General features: G+C 44.0%; 1 protein-coding gene across 2 annotated transcripts in view; it reads left to right on the top strand.

Annotated features, from left to right (window-relative positions):
* The first annotated feature begins 3,030 nt into the window (after positions 1-3,030).
* The window catches only part of GALNT18 (polypeptide N-acetylgalactosaminyltransferase 18), a 198,152-nt gene continuing 184,309 nt past the window's right edge, over positions 3,031-16,873 (top strand). The window contains exons 1-2 of one of the 2 annotated variants that reach the window (XM_014882473.2): positions 3,031-3,328; positions 3,475-3,740. In XM_014882473.2, coding sequence (XP_014737959.1) covers positions 3,506-3,740 — 235 coding nt within the window. In that variant the 5' untranslated portion in view covers positions 3,031-3,328; positions 3,475-3,505. The remainder of the gene's footprint in view (positions 3,329-3,474; positions 3,741-16,873) is intronic. The other variant, XM_088175510.1, reaches the window with a different exon arrangement.

Raw genomic sequence — 16,873 nt, 5'->3', positions numbered from 1 at the left:
CCTCAAGATTAAATACCTGAAGCAGAAAACACCACTTTGATTTAAGAGAAAATATTTCATAGACCTTGTGCTCCCCTATAATTTAAATGTTCAAAAAAGAAACATTTAAGGGTTTTACCACCTAATTTTCTCCTTGACTACAATATGAAGCTGGCAGCATTTCTATTCTCCTATTGTTCCTTTTCCTGTTTTTGTTCCCATTAAATTATTAAAGTGGACTGCTTATGTATTTATGTAATATGTTGCACGAAGGGGTCTCATCTGGATTGTAATACTAAACACTAAATCAAAATGACAAAACCAACCAATTTCTAAATGGCATACACTTGGATACCTCCAACTTTGTATAAACCCATAAAAGAAGACTTTTAAAGAGACCTGTTTAGGATATTATTACCAGAGGCATGAAAGCAAGAGCGTTTTTTTGTATATCAAAGCATCTGGAGGTTTTGCTATGAAGTCAGTTTTACAAGTAGCTTCAGTAAAATCAAGGCTCAAGTCAGGAGACATGAGTGCAGCTTTGGCAGTAGGAGAATGTTGTTATTAATGAAAAAATATTTTAAACATGATCAGATGGAAACAAAATGCTAATCAGATTGGAACAAAAGGCTAAAGAACTATTAATAGTTACTGTTGGTTAATCAATTATGTACTGTTATAAGCGACCTATTAAGGCTGTGAGACATATCCATCTTTTTCCAAATGCTTGTGTCACTTATGGATGTGCTTACAGCCATTAGTAACAAGTACTATTCATATTTTTTTATAAAAGCAGTGCTTAGTATTTTACATATTTCCATGGAAATTATGACTTATTCATGCTTGTTACTTATCCCTTACCTGGACTGATTTCAGATAAGTTGTGCTTTAAATTGAGAAGTCTGAGACTAAGTCCTGGATTCTGCCTAAATTGCTGAAGAATTCATATTTTGTGACTGCAGGCAAGGTTTACAAAGATTAAAGGAAGTCTAGGTAACACTATTATTAAAAGCTTCAGCCACAGCACTTCCTGCTCTGGGTTGGTACCAGAAGCAAAGCTGTAACACTGAAGAGTTACACAAAGATAGGAAATGGGAAAATAAATGGTGGTGTAGACAAACACTCATTGCAGACTAATGGATTAACTGATTTACAGGGTGGAACTGCTCTAACATATTCTGTCCGTGTTTTGTCTTTTACAAAGCTTGAACTTGTTCATTGACTGCTTTGTCCAGCAAACTTACCCGTATTATTGAAAATATTTTTTCTTAAAATGTAAACATTGTTTTCTCATTCAAATACCTTGTGTTCTATATTCTAATTTCCAAGGGAGCTCTCTGAGGCTCACCTCTTCTAGTGTCAGCACAGTACTTTTAAACTGGCCAAAATTTCAGTTGGTTTTCAGAGAGGCTCAGCAGACTGAGGGGGCAGTTTGTTTTCCCAGCTTTGCTGGCAGAGCTGACTGCAGCTTCTGTTGGTGCTGGTTTGTGTGTGTGAGCACTCGTCATTTTTACTGTTTCTATGGAGTACCAGCGGATGGAAAGGAAGAAGTCATTCTGCCTTTTGGCAGGACACTTGTCTGCCTTCTCTCTTGAACACTGGGTCTTGCTTGCAATTAATTTAAAAATAACACCCCCAAGACCTAAGACAAATCATCTGCTTTTACTTCTGTTGAGACGTTGCAATGTGCATTGGAGCTGTTGAAGGGTTTGAACGCTCACATGTTTATGCTTCAGAGTAGTCAGTGCTGGGACCTTGCTGGGCAAACCCCGGGATCAGCTCTGGGGCGTGACTACACGGTGCAGCCAAGCCACAGCATTCGATATTCCTGCTTTCATTGGATAAGCGTTCAAAATAATTTTAGAATGTTAATTAACACGTGCCTCATTGTTTCTAATACTGGATGTGCCAGTTACATTTCTGTCTCGCTACTATCAAAAGAAAATGATCTCATACAGTACAAAAGTCCCTATTTAATAGGAATGGAAAAGATTCATCATGTGCCTTTCTCTCAAATCAGTGAGATTTCATATTGAGAGGAATTTGCCTTTTTAATGTGTTTTCAAAAATAATGTAAAATGTGAAGAGAGGAAAGCAGCAGGGGTATGCCGAGCTAAATGGCGATTTCCTGATGCTGGCCCTGATCCTGAAGCTAATTGTGGCTGTTCTCGGATAGAGCGTGTCCCTGGAGCTGGGGGAGGCGATGAACGGAGGGATGCGGGGCTGCCGGTGTGGATGCTCGCTGTTCGCAGCCCAAGCCCGGCGGGGAGCGGGCACGCCGAGGGGCTCAGAGCCGGGCACATCGCAGGGCTGGTTGGTCGCCAGGAGCCCGTCTCCCGTGCCACCCCCGAGGCAGACGGACCGCGGCTGTCACAGCCCCCAGCACAGAGAACGGCACCGCCGGCTGCTCCCGGGATCGGGAACCTCGGCAGCGCCCCGGGAACGGCTGGGACAGTGGGAGAGAGGGAGGGGGAGAGAGAGGGGGAGAAGGTAGGAGAGAGAGAGGGAAGGAGGGAGAGAAGGTAGGAGAGAGAGAGGAAAGGAGGGAGGGAGAGAGGGAAGGAGGGAGAGAAGGTAGGAGAGAGAGAGAGAGAGAGAAGGAGAGAGAGAGGAAAAACGGGAGGGAGAGAGGAAAAAAGGGAGGGAGAGAGGGAAGGAGGGAGAGAAGGTAGGAGAGAGAGAGAAGGAGAGAGAGAGGGAAGGAGGGAGGGAGGGAAGCAAGCAGGGAAGTAGGAAGGGAGGGAAGGAGAGAGGCAGGGAGGGAAGCGCAAGCAGGGAAGAAAGCAAGCAGGGAAGCAGGAAAGGAAGCAGGGACGCACGCAGACAAGCAGGCATGGAGGGAAGCAGAGAAGCAGGCAGGCAGGCAGAGAAGAAAGCAGGGAAGCAGGCAGGCACGGAGGGAAGCAGAGGAGAAGCAGAGAAGCACAGAAACAGGCAGGCAGGCGCCAGTCGGTGCCGAGCCAGCTGCCCGTGTGTCCCGGCGCGTCCCCGCCCCGCGGCCCCGCTGCCATTGGAGCCGGGCGCTGTCAGTCGGGCCAGCCCCGCTCCCGGCGGGCTCCCAGGGCTCCTAGCCCGGCTCCCGCCTCTCCCAGTGCTCCCAGTCCCATTCCTGGCGGGCTCCAGGCTCTCCCAGCCCCGCGGTGGCGGTGACAGTGGCGGTGACAGTGGCAGTGGCAGTGGCAGTGCGCGGGGCCGGGGCGCGGGGCTGGCGGTGATGCCCGGGGCGGTGCCTGGGGCTCCGGGCACGCCTCGCTGGCTGCTGCCGGCATCGCAAACTTTGGGCTCTTCCCCTGCACTCGCAGCCAGCATTCTAATCGCCAGCCCTCCCCGCCCCCGCCTCTCCTGCTAGGTAGGCGACAAGTATTTTTTTATTCTGTGGAGCGGAGAACTTTGTGCATGGAGATGGACTGACTTCGGAGTGGTCTCCGTTTCGGGGAAAGGGGGGGAAAAAGGATTTCTTTTCATCGCGGCTCATTTTTGTTTTCTGGATCACAGGATTTTTGGAGCTATATGGAGGGATCTCAGGATGGTGTGCACCAGGAAAACCAAAACTTTAGTGTCCACTTGCGTGATTTTGAGTGGAATGACTAACATCGTCTGCCTGCTGTACGTGGGCTGGGTCACCAACTACATTGCCAGTGTTTATGTGAAAGTGCAGGAGCCGATCTCAGAAAAAAAGTTAGAGGAAGACAAAGGGGACACTTTAAGGATTATAGAAAGGCTGGACCATTTGGAAAATGTCATCAAGCAGCACATCCAAGGTACCACCTCACGCCGGCTCGCTCGCCCTCCTCTCCATCCCCTCCCGCTGTGTCGGCTGCGTGTGCGTGTGTCGCGTCTGTCGCGATCGGCGGAGCCGGCGACAGCCGGGGGAGCCCCGGGCAGCCGGGGAGCCCTCCTGGAGCTCGGCTGGAGCCCGGGGCAGCCGGGGAGCCTTCCTGGAGCCCTCCCGGGGCCCTCCCGGAGTCCGGAGAGCCGGGGGAGCCCTCCCGGAGCTCGGCTGGAGCGATCCCGGAGCCTTCCCGGAGCCCGGCTAGAGCCCTCTCGGAGCCCTCCGGATCCGGGGGAGCCCTCTCGGAGCCCGGCTGGAGCCTCCCCGGAGCCCGGAGAGCTGGGGGAGCCCTCCCGGAGCCCTCCTGGACCCTCCCGGACCCTCCTAAGCCGCCCCCACCCGGGGGCTCGCCCCGGGGCTGGAGCTCAGCTCAGCTCCCTGCCTGCCTGTGCCTTCCCCAAGCAGGGGTCCCCAAGCAGACCCGCTTCCCATCTTGCTGTTCTCATCTTTTTTATTTATTTATGTATTTATTTATTTTTATTTCTGTTTGTTGTATTTTCAAAATGGTTTGCTGCTGCTAGTGGAATTCCTGCTCTCCTCCCCCCTTTAAGCCTGACTCTGCTAATCCGTGCTGAGTCTCTGTGTTCCTTGGGATGATGAAGGTTTTTTTTCCCTTAGTGCCCGGAGCCTCTTGGGATTATAACTGGGGCGATCTCTCTTTGTGTAATGCCTTTTAATTTGATGGCCTTTTTATGGGTGCCCTGGGAGAAGGGTTGAAGTGGGGAGGCACTGGGAGGGAATATGATTATTTCCTGTGAGTTTGGGATTTTACATGACTTTTGCTTTACTGGAGGATCTTTAGTGTCTTCCTTTATATTTTCATCATCTGCCTGGCATTCTATCATCATCCTCTCAGCCTGCCAATGGTTTGGGTGGTAAGGAGGCTTGGGGATAGGTGAGAACCTGTGCAAAATCTACAGGAACTATCTTTCTCTACTTCTGCATAACCTCCACGGAATGGAGGTTCTAGTGTTCTAGTCTCTCCTAAATCAGAAAAAGAAGAGTAGACCATGTGCTGAAGGATACCTATCACCAGTGCAAAAAATCTTTTTCACTTCCAGGCAGCTTTGACCACCTGGTCTTTTGGGAATATGAAGCAAATGCAGTGAGCAGGGTGGGTAATCCTGTATGAGCTGGGCTTCCCTGCTTGTCAGTACACACAACTTTGTAGTGCTATTAAAGCCCAGCTACTTTGCTTTGACTTGGGCTAATATCTTGTGCTAAATATGACATATTGTCATTCATTTTGTATATGTACTCATTTCTCAGATAATCTTGTCATCTTGCTCAAAGGAGGAAAATGCTGCTTTTTATATTTATTTTTTCCCTCTATCTTCCCTGGAGAATTGGTTATAGCAGCTTCTTCCAGTTTTATGTTCTATCATGCTGTCCTTAAGTTTTTCTTGATTCCTGAAATGGATTTTTGAAAGGAAATGTATTCTTGTCTGTGTGCCAGTGGAGTGCACTGTGGAAGCACATATGAAAGCAGGGCTCTTCCAAAGGACTCTGGCTAAGAGTGAGATACACAAAGTGGGCATGCTGGAGTTGTGGAAAGTTGGAATACTGGATTACAATACTGGAATTGTGTGCCCAGGGAGGCTGTGGAGTCACCATCCCTGGATGTGGCACTCGCTGCCATGGTCTAGTTGAGGTGTTGGGCTGGCTTGGACTGGATGATCTCTTCCACCCCCGTGATTCTGTGGCTCTGTGAAAATTAATTGAGTTCTCTTAGGAGGCTGGAGCACAACTCCTGCAGGTTTGTTGGTGTGAAACTCAAAGAGCCTTGTTTGTTTTCAAGGAAACGAACAGCTGTTCTCAAGGAAATTAACCGTGTGTGTGCCTTCAGTGACTCGTTCTTAGAGCAGCAGAGAAAAAAGCACTTAAATCAGGGAAGGGTATAGCATGGGTTAGAGCATAAGCTTTTATTTTTTGGTGACCATCCATCTACAAGCCAAACCGGATGGTTTTTCCCTCAAATAATGCTTCTTTTAAAGCTGAAGAGGGTCTTTCAAAATTAAGTGAACAGTTTGGTGATAAGTAGTAAAATATTAGTGGGTTAAAAAAAGGGCCTTACAAGCTTCACATGCCTTATTGAAATGACTTAGTCTTTAAGATAAATAAATGAATAAAATAAAAATCACAGAACCGTAGCTCAAACTATACTTTTATTTGCCAAATAATTATAACTGGGCTTCTCACAGGAATTCCTGTGGCAGATACTACAGAATAGGGTGATACTCTAATCAGATTTTTCTTAAAACTGTGAGATACTGTGAATTCTGGGTCAGGGTGAAAACTCACTGAAGTTATTGAAAGAAATATCCCAAGCTTGACTGGGTTTGATTGAACTTGAATGTCAGCTTTAAGAAATTATATGTTTGAGAGTTGTTGCCAGAAATTGAATAAACCAGCTGCTGTAATGGTTCTAGACATGGCTATAAGGGTTCTCTGTAGTTTGCTGTTAAACTTTTCCTTGGACTACTTCATTTTTTGGTGTTGGAGAGAGGTCTCAATATCTGAGATGTTCTGCAATGCTGAACAGGCATGAAATTAGCCCGGGTAATAGAATTACATTCCATAGAATATCCTGCAAATGCCAGAGAGCTTTAGCTGCTGCATTTTACACACGGGATTGTGCTAATATTTCATTTTCATTTGCTTTCTGATTGTTTGATTAGATACCATCTGGGGATTCCTTTAGCATATAAAGTGCCATCTTGTAATATTTTACCAAGTGTCCTGGAAATGACAAGAAATAAGATGTGCCTTCATCCTTTTAAAGGATGTATTTTAAAAAAGGCATTTTCACAGCGAGAAGAGTATCAGACTGGAAAGAGATTTCCAGATAAGAGAGGTTCAGAGGGAATGGAAGCTGGTGTTTGGAAATGCCTCGTGTTTGGGAAGAACAGTATGGACAGGGAAATCACAGAAAGAATCTTGTGGAGCTAAAGCTCAATGCTGGAACTTGAGCTGACCAAAGCCTGGGAATCCTGATTCCTGGCTTGTGGCCAGACACAGCTCACAGGATGGTTTTGGCCAAGTGACTTCACCTTTTAGCAGTGGTGGGGACCTGCAGGATTTCCTGTGGCAGTGGCATTGTGGTGTTGGTTACATGGGGATGCTCTCCAGCCAGTGCCAAGGAGATTCTCCTGCCCCCTGCCCAAATCCTCAGCAGGATATATGCTGGATATATGGAGGCATATGCTCCAAGCTAGCAGGCAGCCCACTGAGAGGAACTTCTAGTTCCCACCTCCTTTGGGGTTTGCAAACAGGATGGTGTCTTTTTCGAGATTAATTGTGTCTGTTTCTGTGTATGAAATAAACTGAGTAAAGGACCAGATGGGTGCCAAATGCAGCCCCTTTCCTGCCTGACAGAGGTGTGTGGCACATGGACTGTGCAGGAGCACTGAGCTTTATTCCCACAGAGTGTGCTTTGGAGGGCTGAGGTTAACAAGTGTTAAATGGGATAAAAAAAAAAATCTGTGTTCTGTTGAGTTCACAAACACCAAACAGGCTCAAAGAACCCCAGACACTCTCACATTATTAAAATCAATATGAGAGTGCTTCAGACAGATCACAACATATCTTTCATCTTAATAATGCACCATGCATTGGCTCTGACACCAAAAACTCGCCCTGAGTTGTATGTGCAGTTGGAAGATCAGGGGAGTGGGCAGGCTGCTCTTAATCTGATACTGGCTTTGTATCAGTGACAAAGTGACAAACACCAGCCAAAAGGGAGAAGTGTGCTGTTTTCTGCAGCCTCACTTTAGGCCATCATAGTTCATAGTTTAATTTTCCTTGAAAAGCTAAGCTATGATTAAACCCATATCACTCAAAACACCTTTGCACATCATCCTGTCTTATTACACAGTGTCATTTTAGTGTTCTTCAGCTTTCCTGGTTTTAATCAGATGATGTTTTTGTTGGGGAATTATCTTAAAAATTATAGACTGTGAAGTCTGTGACATGAACTTGCTTCCTTGCCCCTTCCCCATTCTTCCTCCCAACCCCTTGGACCTGAACAGAATTACTAAACTGTTAAGACATAGGCTAGGTGTGAGTTGAAGTTGTAACACACAGTTCATTTCTGGACTAGCTGGATTTTTAGCTAGGGTTTTTGGATGGTTCCTAAGACATCTGTGTCCTACTAGGGCTCTGGTCCTCCATCCTTGCTGTTCTTATCAGTGGAGTATCAGGCACTGTGTGGACTTGGGAAAATTTGTGAGAGAGGAGTTGTTTACATCATCTTTCATTCTGCTGCTTAGGATGATTTGCTGTGTGGATTTACTTGAGCTAATATTAGCTGTGCCACAGTTGGATATCTGATCACCCTCTGTGGTCAGCTGGGCCAGGGAGAGGTCCCCAGGGTGTGATTCAGTCAGTCCCTGTGTCAGGTGTTAGGGTGAAATGATTTGCTCTCAGAAACTCTATATTTTGAGCTTGGGAACTAGGTCAGCCCACGTTCTTAATTTTAGCTTGGGAAAGATTTGAATAAGTAAATGTCATGTTTCTTATCTCCCCTTTATTTCTTAATCTCAAACACAAAGAAGAATGTCTTCTGTCTTTTTCAGCCTGGCTAACTAACCCTAGCTGGGTTCCATAAAGTCAGCTCACCAGGATCCAAATGGCCACTCCACCCTGTCTCTGACTCCTGAGCTACTTTCCTTTTGGGAAGAATTAATGGCTAAATCCCCCCAGCTTATTTCCCTCAAGCTCAAAAGCAATTAGGCATGTTTATCACTGGCTGCAGTGAATTTATTCTGCTGGGAAACACACGAGCACCAGGCAGCAGCCTGGGAGCGCTCAGCCCTTGCTCCACTGCAGAGGGCTCTGAGTTCCCCGTGTATTCATCTGAGTTCCCCGTGTCTTCCTCTGAGTTCCCCGTGTATTCCTCTGAATTCCCTGCCTCTCTGCAAGCACAGAGATCTGCTGTCCCAATGCAGATAGTTGCAATGGAAGCAGCTGCTTGCATATGTGAGACAGGCAGGATTAATCCCATTATTTTTCCTCTTTAGACTGTGACTTCTAAAGTCATTCTAGATGGCTGCATGTCAGTGCAGATTAATTGGAATTTGACTTTCATGTTCTTCTATGCTTAGGGATGAGCACACTACAGAAACATTAATATAGTTATTTTAACTGGAAGACGTAATTTGCTGTAAGTTTTCAAGCAACACTGGAGGTGGGGGTATTTCAAGGACAATCTACTGAAGACTTAATGTTGTCGATTATGTTGACTACACCTTGATAGTACATTATTACTATTATTAAAATCAACTTTTTTTGTGCTTTTAATATCTTTAGCTCTCTTCTAATTATATTCCTGCTGGTTCTTCCACTGAGGATTTCTGTCACTGGGGTTAGGATGCAGTGGGCAAAAGTGAGGAGTGGTTGTTAAGGAAACTGGATTTTGTTGGTGGATATTGAATGATTCCTTTCATGATTAAAGTTGTTTTCTTCAGAATGAGGTTTCTACTTTTTTTTTTTTTCTGTTTTCCTGATGGTCATCTAGATTGCTCTGTTTCCTCAGGTTTATACAGTGGGAATGGCATGGCAGATTTATTCGAGATTGTTTCTTTTGACAGGAGCAAGAAAAGTTTTATTTGGCTGCAGAGTGAGAGTGAATGATAGCTTTGTAGCTGGGAGGGGAATTGACCTGGATTCCGTTTCCTTCAGTCGTGACAATTTCTTTGGTTCACATGAAAGTCTTCAACACAAGGTTAAAAAAATGAATCGGGAGCAGAGCTGTGACTTCCATGCCCTCCCCAGGTTCCCTCATTGCTAGGCTAGAAAAGTTTGCCTTTTTCTCTGCAAAAGTTCATTTTTGTTGACATTTGTTATCTGTGCATAATGGCACAGGCTCAGTGGAAGGAGGGGGGGTTTCAGTGCAGTGTTTGAGCAGAGGCTGTGTGGGCTGAGCAGGGATTCAGGGATTCAGGGAGCTGCTCTGCCCCAGGTTCTGCAGGTTCTCTCTGCTCCCTCTGTGCCACTCTGGTGTCACCTGGGGCTGTGGTGCCCAGGCTGGCACAGACAGCCTGCAGCTGTGCTGGGCTTCCTCTGAGCTCTGTCCTGCCAGCTCCTCATGCCCACTTCACACTAACGGGTGGTTTTTGTCTGTATGACAAGAACAGAATAAACACATCTGAAAAGAAACACAAAGCAAGACCTCCCCTGGGAGTTGTGTGTGAGGTGTGAGATCAGCTTGGTCCTGGGCTCACACTCTCTCATGGCATCACCTGGGGCAGTTTTTACCTCTCTCCACCTAACATTGCTCCTTTGCCTGTGACAAGACACAGAAGCAGTTTATTTTACTTTAATTCTGTGTTCAGCAAGAAGGTCTTGTCATCAGTGTTACCCTGTGAAAGTGTGCATAAGCTGTGCAGTGCTGGGATAAGCTGATATTATCCTGAATGTTAGAGACACGAGATGTAAAGAAAATCTGTGGTGATTGCAAAAAGCAAATATTGGGCTCCAATCTTGAGCCAGCAGTGGCAGTTGTGGAGATGGCTTAGCTGCCTCCTGAGGGTGTTGGAGGATCCTTGTTTGTCTTTGGAACAGCCCAGCAACTTGATTATCAGTTATTAATATATGGAATGTGGAAAGGGACTCTGTAGCTGGTTAATGGCTGTCTCCATTACATGCAGCCATTATTATTATTATTATTATTATTATTATTAACAACATATGATTATGTTGTCAGCTACACGTGGCCTGGAGATTGGAGACTGGGCTCTGCTGTGCTGTCTTGGGATTGTCCCTGAGTCCAGAGCAGTGACTTGATTTACTGGTCCACAATTAACAAAATTAATGAAGTTTAATTTCTGTCGAATGCAAAAGTGACAACTAACTTCATATTGGGAAAGCTAACTTAATTCCTCTGAGGCAAATCCCTTTTTATTCACCTGCTATATTATTTGCCTTTCAATTATCCCTGGAGGTATCTTTCTGTGCTGCCCTTGGCCTTGCAGTGCTAGCTTTGTAGCCTCTGCAGAAACTTCTGGGCTTCTTCCTTTTAGTAACCTGATAAACAGCTCAGTATTAGTTGTATTATATGTTGTATTAGTGAGGACAGATAGTCTGCATAGACACTGAAATTCTCAGGTACATGAAACTTAATGCTTTGACTTCATGGTGCTGTTATCTCTACCTAAATCTACTCTAGGGTTGTGCAATGCAGATGTGTTCTCAGTGAAATAACATTTTGTTTGTGTTTTCTTCACAGTTGTCTCTGATCAACTGGTGTTTTGTAACTAAGGTGCTGTTTTTAACATGACATCCTTAGTTTCCTGAGGGAAAGGCAGAGATGTTTAGGAGCTGAAACCCTGATGGTCATTAATTATGACAGTTCTCCAGCGTCTCCTTTGCTTGGCTTTGAAAATTTCCAAATGAGAATATTCTAATTTCTGTTCTAGAATATGAAGGTGGAAGGTCCAAGCTGCTACTTTGCTCTGCCTTTGAAACGCCACTGTTGTCTCAAGTCTGTGAGGGGTCCTTGCTATATTCACTACTTCAATTATGTTTTAAACACATGAGAGTTAATAAATGCATTATTTCTGTGACAACAGCGCTGTGGCAGCTGGCAGGGACCCCCAGCTGCCCTGTGATCAGTGCCACAGGGATGTGCAGTGGGAGCCCTGACACGGAGCCCTCATCCCTGTGGATAAGGGCTGCAGGAGGGGGACACAGGAGGGGGACACAGAGAACTGCCACTGCTGCAGCTTTGGCTGCTGGGGCTGCTCACAGGAATCAGACACCATCAGAAACATCAGAATCAGACACAGGCCCTGCTCCCCTCAGGAGGAGCCCAGGGAGTGTGAGTCCTGCAGCAGCCAGATGGGGAGGTGGGCTGCAGTTGTTGGGGCATGCCTGTCTAGGTTTGAAAGACAAGTGTCTGCCAAGAAAGGCAGGAACCTCTTTTTAAAATGGACAATGTAAACTCCTTCCCTTCAAATTATAATTTTGAAATTAAGGGGCTCTCAGACAAAGATATGGGAATAGGAATAACAGTTCTTTACTAGGAAAATTAAAATAGAAATCCAGTATTACAGAGAACAAACCCAAAACCACAGCCAGAGTGAGAATCCCAGCTGCCCCCGTCAGTCAGTCAGGGTTGGTGCAGTCCCATTCCATGGTGGCTGCATCCTCCTGCAGTGACAGATGTGGTTCTGCTGGAGCAGGGCTCCTGCACAAGGTGCAGTTTTCCTCCAAAGCTCCAGGGATGATGTGCAAGGCTCTGGTTTTCCTCTGGGATCCAGTGGGAAAAGGCTGCTCTGCTGTTCCAAATCTCCCCTTTGATCTGGGTAGGAAATGCTCGGCTCCTGCCCTGGCTGGAGCATCTCCCAATGGGATGATGGAATTTGATCAGCCCTGCCCTGGGACTGCATGGCCATGGACAGGAGAGATCTCCTGGAGGGAGGATGGGCTGTGGGCAAGATAAAGAACACTGCAACAGCTGGGTGAACAGCTGGTGATAGAATCCATACCTCTGGTTACATCCTGCATTGCAACCCAAGACAGTGCTGCAGCAGCCAGATGTTGAGGGTTACTGCAGCATTGCCAGATGTTGGGGTGTGCTGCAGTAGCCACATCTGTTGTTTATGACACAGACTTGAGGCTGACATGAGCCCTGAATATGAGGTTAGATAGCTCTCCCAACATGCACGTTTTAATTAGCACATTGAAATACCACACAGCCTAAATCTCTGCTTGGATGCTGGAAATTCAGGAGCTCAGGGACCTTGTGTTAGCAATGTCAGTAGGGCTGTGGAAATCCTGTTGTAGTTTTGGTTTTGACATTTCCTATCTCCTAAATCAAGCCCCATATTTTAAATGTGAATGTTTGAATTTTCCTTTTATTAGAGCTGTCACAGGTGATCTCTGAGAAAATAGGATTTTTATAAGCAGCTTTCTGAAGAGTGTAAGAAAAAGATAGTATTTCTGGGGTTTTTTTCATCATAGATAAATCATCATTCATTTTAGGGAGATAATACAGATTTTCAGGCTGTGTTACTTGCTCATATGTAATCTGAATCTAGCTAAAGATCTCTTTCATGAATCATCCAACTAATGCAGAGAATTACCTGTCCCTGCTTTCATGGTGGATTCAAATTGCTTTGAAGCTTTCCTTTTTGCATCAAGTCATGCCTTGCCAGAGGCTTTGCAAGAAGATTTGGCATGCTGGAGGTAAAAGTGAAACTTGTCAGATAAACTTTTCAAGCACTGCAGACTCAGTGAGTCTGTACTCATCCATTACAGGATTATCATTGCAATGAAATTATGGTTGGAGAAAACGTCTTCTGGGATTTCTCTGTGCACAGAATAAAAAGGCTTGCAGAAGTGAGCACAGAATAATTTTTAAAATAACTTTGTTCTGTGTATTTGTCTTTCTCTGAGGTATTTATAATTTTACCAGCTGTATATGGAATGATCATATTATGCCAGCCTTTCCCTCTTCTACTTGTGCTAACAGGAATATTTTAAGTTGCTTAAGTGAAGGGTGTGGGAGTAGCATGCTGTAATTTCTGTGGAATTTCTGATTAGAAGATGTGTTCACTTCACATTTAACAGTTTGGAGGACAAGGAGGGTCAAGGAGGAGAAAAGCATAGCAAAAGCTACAGGCTGCACCAGAATACCTGAATGCTTTATCCTTGTTTAGTTGATAGGAAATTGCAGTTATAGAGTGGAAACTCTGGATTCTGCACTGATTTTATTGAAACTGGTGCTGGTGAGTTTCCATGGAGGGGAAAGAGGCATTGCACCATTTTTGATTCTCTTCTGAGAGCTTTTTACTTTCCTGTTGCTCTCAAAACCAATTTCACATCTAGTAGATTGCTACAAATAGTTGCTTGTTAATTAACCCCAAATCTAGCATTCAAAGATTGAAGACTTAAATTGATTGGATTTCGTTTATATTGATCTTATGAAACATGTGTAGCACCTTTAATGAAGTAAGATTTTTTTTTTTTTTGCATGCAGCCAGACTATCATAAGCAAAATACTGGGCCTGGAACCAAAATTGTGATGCTGTTGTTCTCCGGTGTTATAATTGTGTGTGGTTGTTTTGATCCTGCTTTTTCAGAGTTAGAATACATACTTTTGGTATTTGGGTACTCTGTGGCTTTACCACATGATGTCAGCCATAAAGGATTATGACATCATTAAACTTAGGTGTAGCAGAATGAAGTATTTCAAGCTTCTGTTTAGCTAATGTTTTCACGTGGTTGTAAAGCTGTACAAGTTTACAATTAATTTAAAACTGTTACACATAAACCAAGCAAACCAGCAACAGAAAAACCCAAGCACAGGCTCCAAAGGGATGTACAAACCTGTGCAGAATGCCAAGAAGCCTGGTGAATTTAGGCACTAAAAGCAGGAAGACCAGGAAAAGCTGTAACAAAATGACAGCAGAAGACTTTTGTTTGGATACATCATTCCCACTTGCTGCCATTGTAACAGGAATGCTTTTGGTATAGAAACATTTCAATCTCATTGGTTCATTTTTTTTACTTCCATGTAAAACATGTGAGTTTTCAGCACAGCTTCTGTCTTTCTTACATAAAAAACCATCATATTTGTTAAAAGCACCTTCACAGTGCTGATTCTATTACTCTTATTTAAATACTGAGACAAAATTCTGCATGTAAATGAATACAGAAATATTTAATATATCTAAAATATTTTCTATACAGTCTCTCTCTCTCTGAAAATATGGTTAAGCTAAGGATCCTTATGGACCCTTATGGTTACCAGGTGCAGGTGGAACCCCAGAGTGAGTGGGGAGCCACACCACTGATTTCTTGTTGGGAAAGGTAAGCAGAGGTAGAGCCTTTGATGTGGGCACTGCCAGCTCTTGAGGGCAGGTTTTTAATTGCTCAGCCCCCGGGGTTTTTTTCTTAATTAAGCTGCTCTTGAAGAATTTCTGAATTTATGACAGGGTAAAATTCCTTGTTATGAGGAAACCTGGAGACTTGAAAACACGTAGAAGGAAATTCAGTGTTGTAATGTGGGAAACATTCCTCAGCTCCTTGCAGTAACAACATGTCAATATATTTCTGTCTGCTTGACAATATGCAGGAAATGCCTTTGATTTTGTAAAATTGCATGTAATTTCTCAACATTTCTTTTGATTCTATTGATTAAAGCTTCTCTGTCTGCCTAGAGACATTAAATAGCGAACCATCTGCTAAAAGTGGAATGGCAACATTCCTGAAAATTACCATTAAAAAAAAAAAAGTTTAGTCTAAATATATTTCAAAGACTGTTTCTATTTGTGTTCTGAGATGAAAAGGAAAACAAAAGCTTCTCTTATAGTCTGGCAGAAGGTTGCCAGGTACGAATACCATGAACCTTCCTTTAAAAATTAGATGATCTGTTTTAGGGGAAAAAAAGAACAGAGAGAAAGTTATTCAGTGCTCTGTGCTCAGCACAGGTTCAGTGGAAGATAATTCTGGATATTTGCTTCTCCAGCAGTTGGATTATCATTGCCAACTGTCCAGGTAAGACCAACTTTTAAGTAGGAAAATAATCTCTGAAGGCACTGTGCATTTACACCCTTTCTGTTACAAAACCAAAACAAACAAACAAGGTTTTCATTTGAAAATAGAACAAGGAAGTCCTGGAGTGACTGCTCTGCCATAAGGTTTTTTCCTTACCTTAAAAACCTTAAGATACTGATAGATATGAAATTATTATTTTAGTTGCATGCTTCACACAGAAAGAATGTGACAGAGTTGCTGGATTGAGTTCTGTCAGTGTGGCTGCACTCAGTGCTTGCTCCAGAATCTCATCTCCGTTGGACTCACGGTGTAATTTTACTTAAAAAAGTATTTTTAATGTATCTCTTTCTCTCTCTGTTCAGTGTTTATGCTACACATTTATTAAGAGTGACTGTGAATTTGTCTTTCCACTGTTTGATGAGAACAGATGTTATTTTCTCCCAGCTTCTTGACACCTGGAACTGTCAAAATTCCCCAAGGTCATTCAATTATCATCCAACAAGAAGGATTTATTCAAGCAACTTACCTAGAAGGGCCAATTCAAAACAAGACACCCTTTTCCCTGCTATTAAAATAAACTCAAGAAGTCCTGTTTATTTCATTGGAATGGGTAGCTCTGTCTTTTAGATTTAAAAAAATAAAAATGCAATTTTTTGAAGTCACCTCAGACAGCAGGAATAACACTGGGAGTAGAAGGCCCCAGCTGAAGGAATTTACACATTCACATTTCCCATCTTTGAGTGCCAGTATTTTATGGGGAAGCCTTGTACCCCCAGACAGAATTTTCATACAGGTAACTGTTGTTATTGGTGCCTGAGACCTGAGCACGGTGTTTTGGCCACGTTTCTTTCCCCAGCACTGAGCAGGATGTCTTTTCAAACCATCTCTGTCTAGCAATATTTTTCTTTTAGCTTGCCTTTGCACCTCCAAAGCCAAAATGTGAACTCAAATGGATTGACTGGAGATACAAAGGAGGTTGCAGTCAAGCAATTAGAATTTGGTTGAGAATTGAAATAGTTTAAACCACTGCAGCAGTGCCATGTGGCAGAATGTGCTCGAGGTCTAGTGAAGAGCGTGGTGACCTTTTCCCCTTTATCACTCTCCCCTTTCCTTATTATCCCTGTTAATTAACTTAATATCTTGTGTTTTCTAGGAGTGTTTCTCCCCCTCGTTGCCCTAATTACCCCTGACCTCATTACCCTTTAAACCTTGTGCAGTTGTGTTGTAATGAGTGAGGAGTTTTCAGCTGGTGAACTTTGGGAACTCGCAGATAAAAGTTTGAGGAAAGATAAGTTGGCTGTGAGATGTCTGGTACAAATGAGCAGGAGTTCCTTTGCTTCCTGTCTCTTTGAAAGAGATTTTTGAAAACTGAGTGACTGCTGTAAAGGTCTTTGCTAACTCTGTAAGCAGCCAAATTTCAGTGAGTACTTGTAATGCAAAACAGCATAAGGGGGAATAGAAATTCATTTTTCTCTAGTGACTCGATCCACTTCAGTAAAAAGCCACAGAAGGTAAGGTTAGTCTCCTTATGTTCCTGTTAGAACTTGTTTTCCAGAAATGTGG

The sequence above is a fragment of the Sturnus vulgaris genome, chromosome 18 (genome assembly GCF_052056855.1).
Source record: "Sturnus vulgaris isolate bStuVul1 chromosome 18, bStuVul1.hap1, whole genome shotgun sequence".
Classification (NCBI taxonomy): Eukaryota; Metazoa; Chordata; class Aves; order Passeriformes; family Sturnidae; genus Sturnus; species Sturnus vulgaris.
This window is presented reverse-complemented; position numbering and strand designations above follow the sequence as displayed.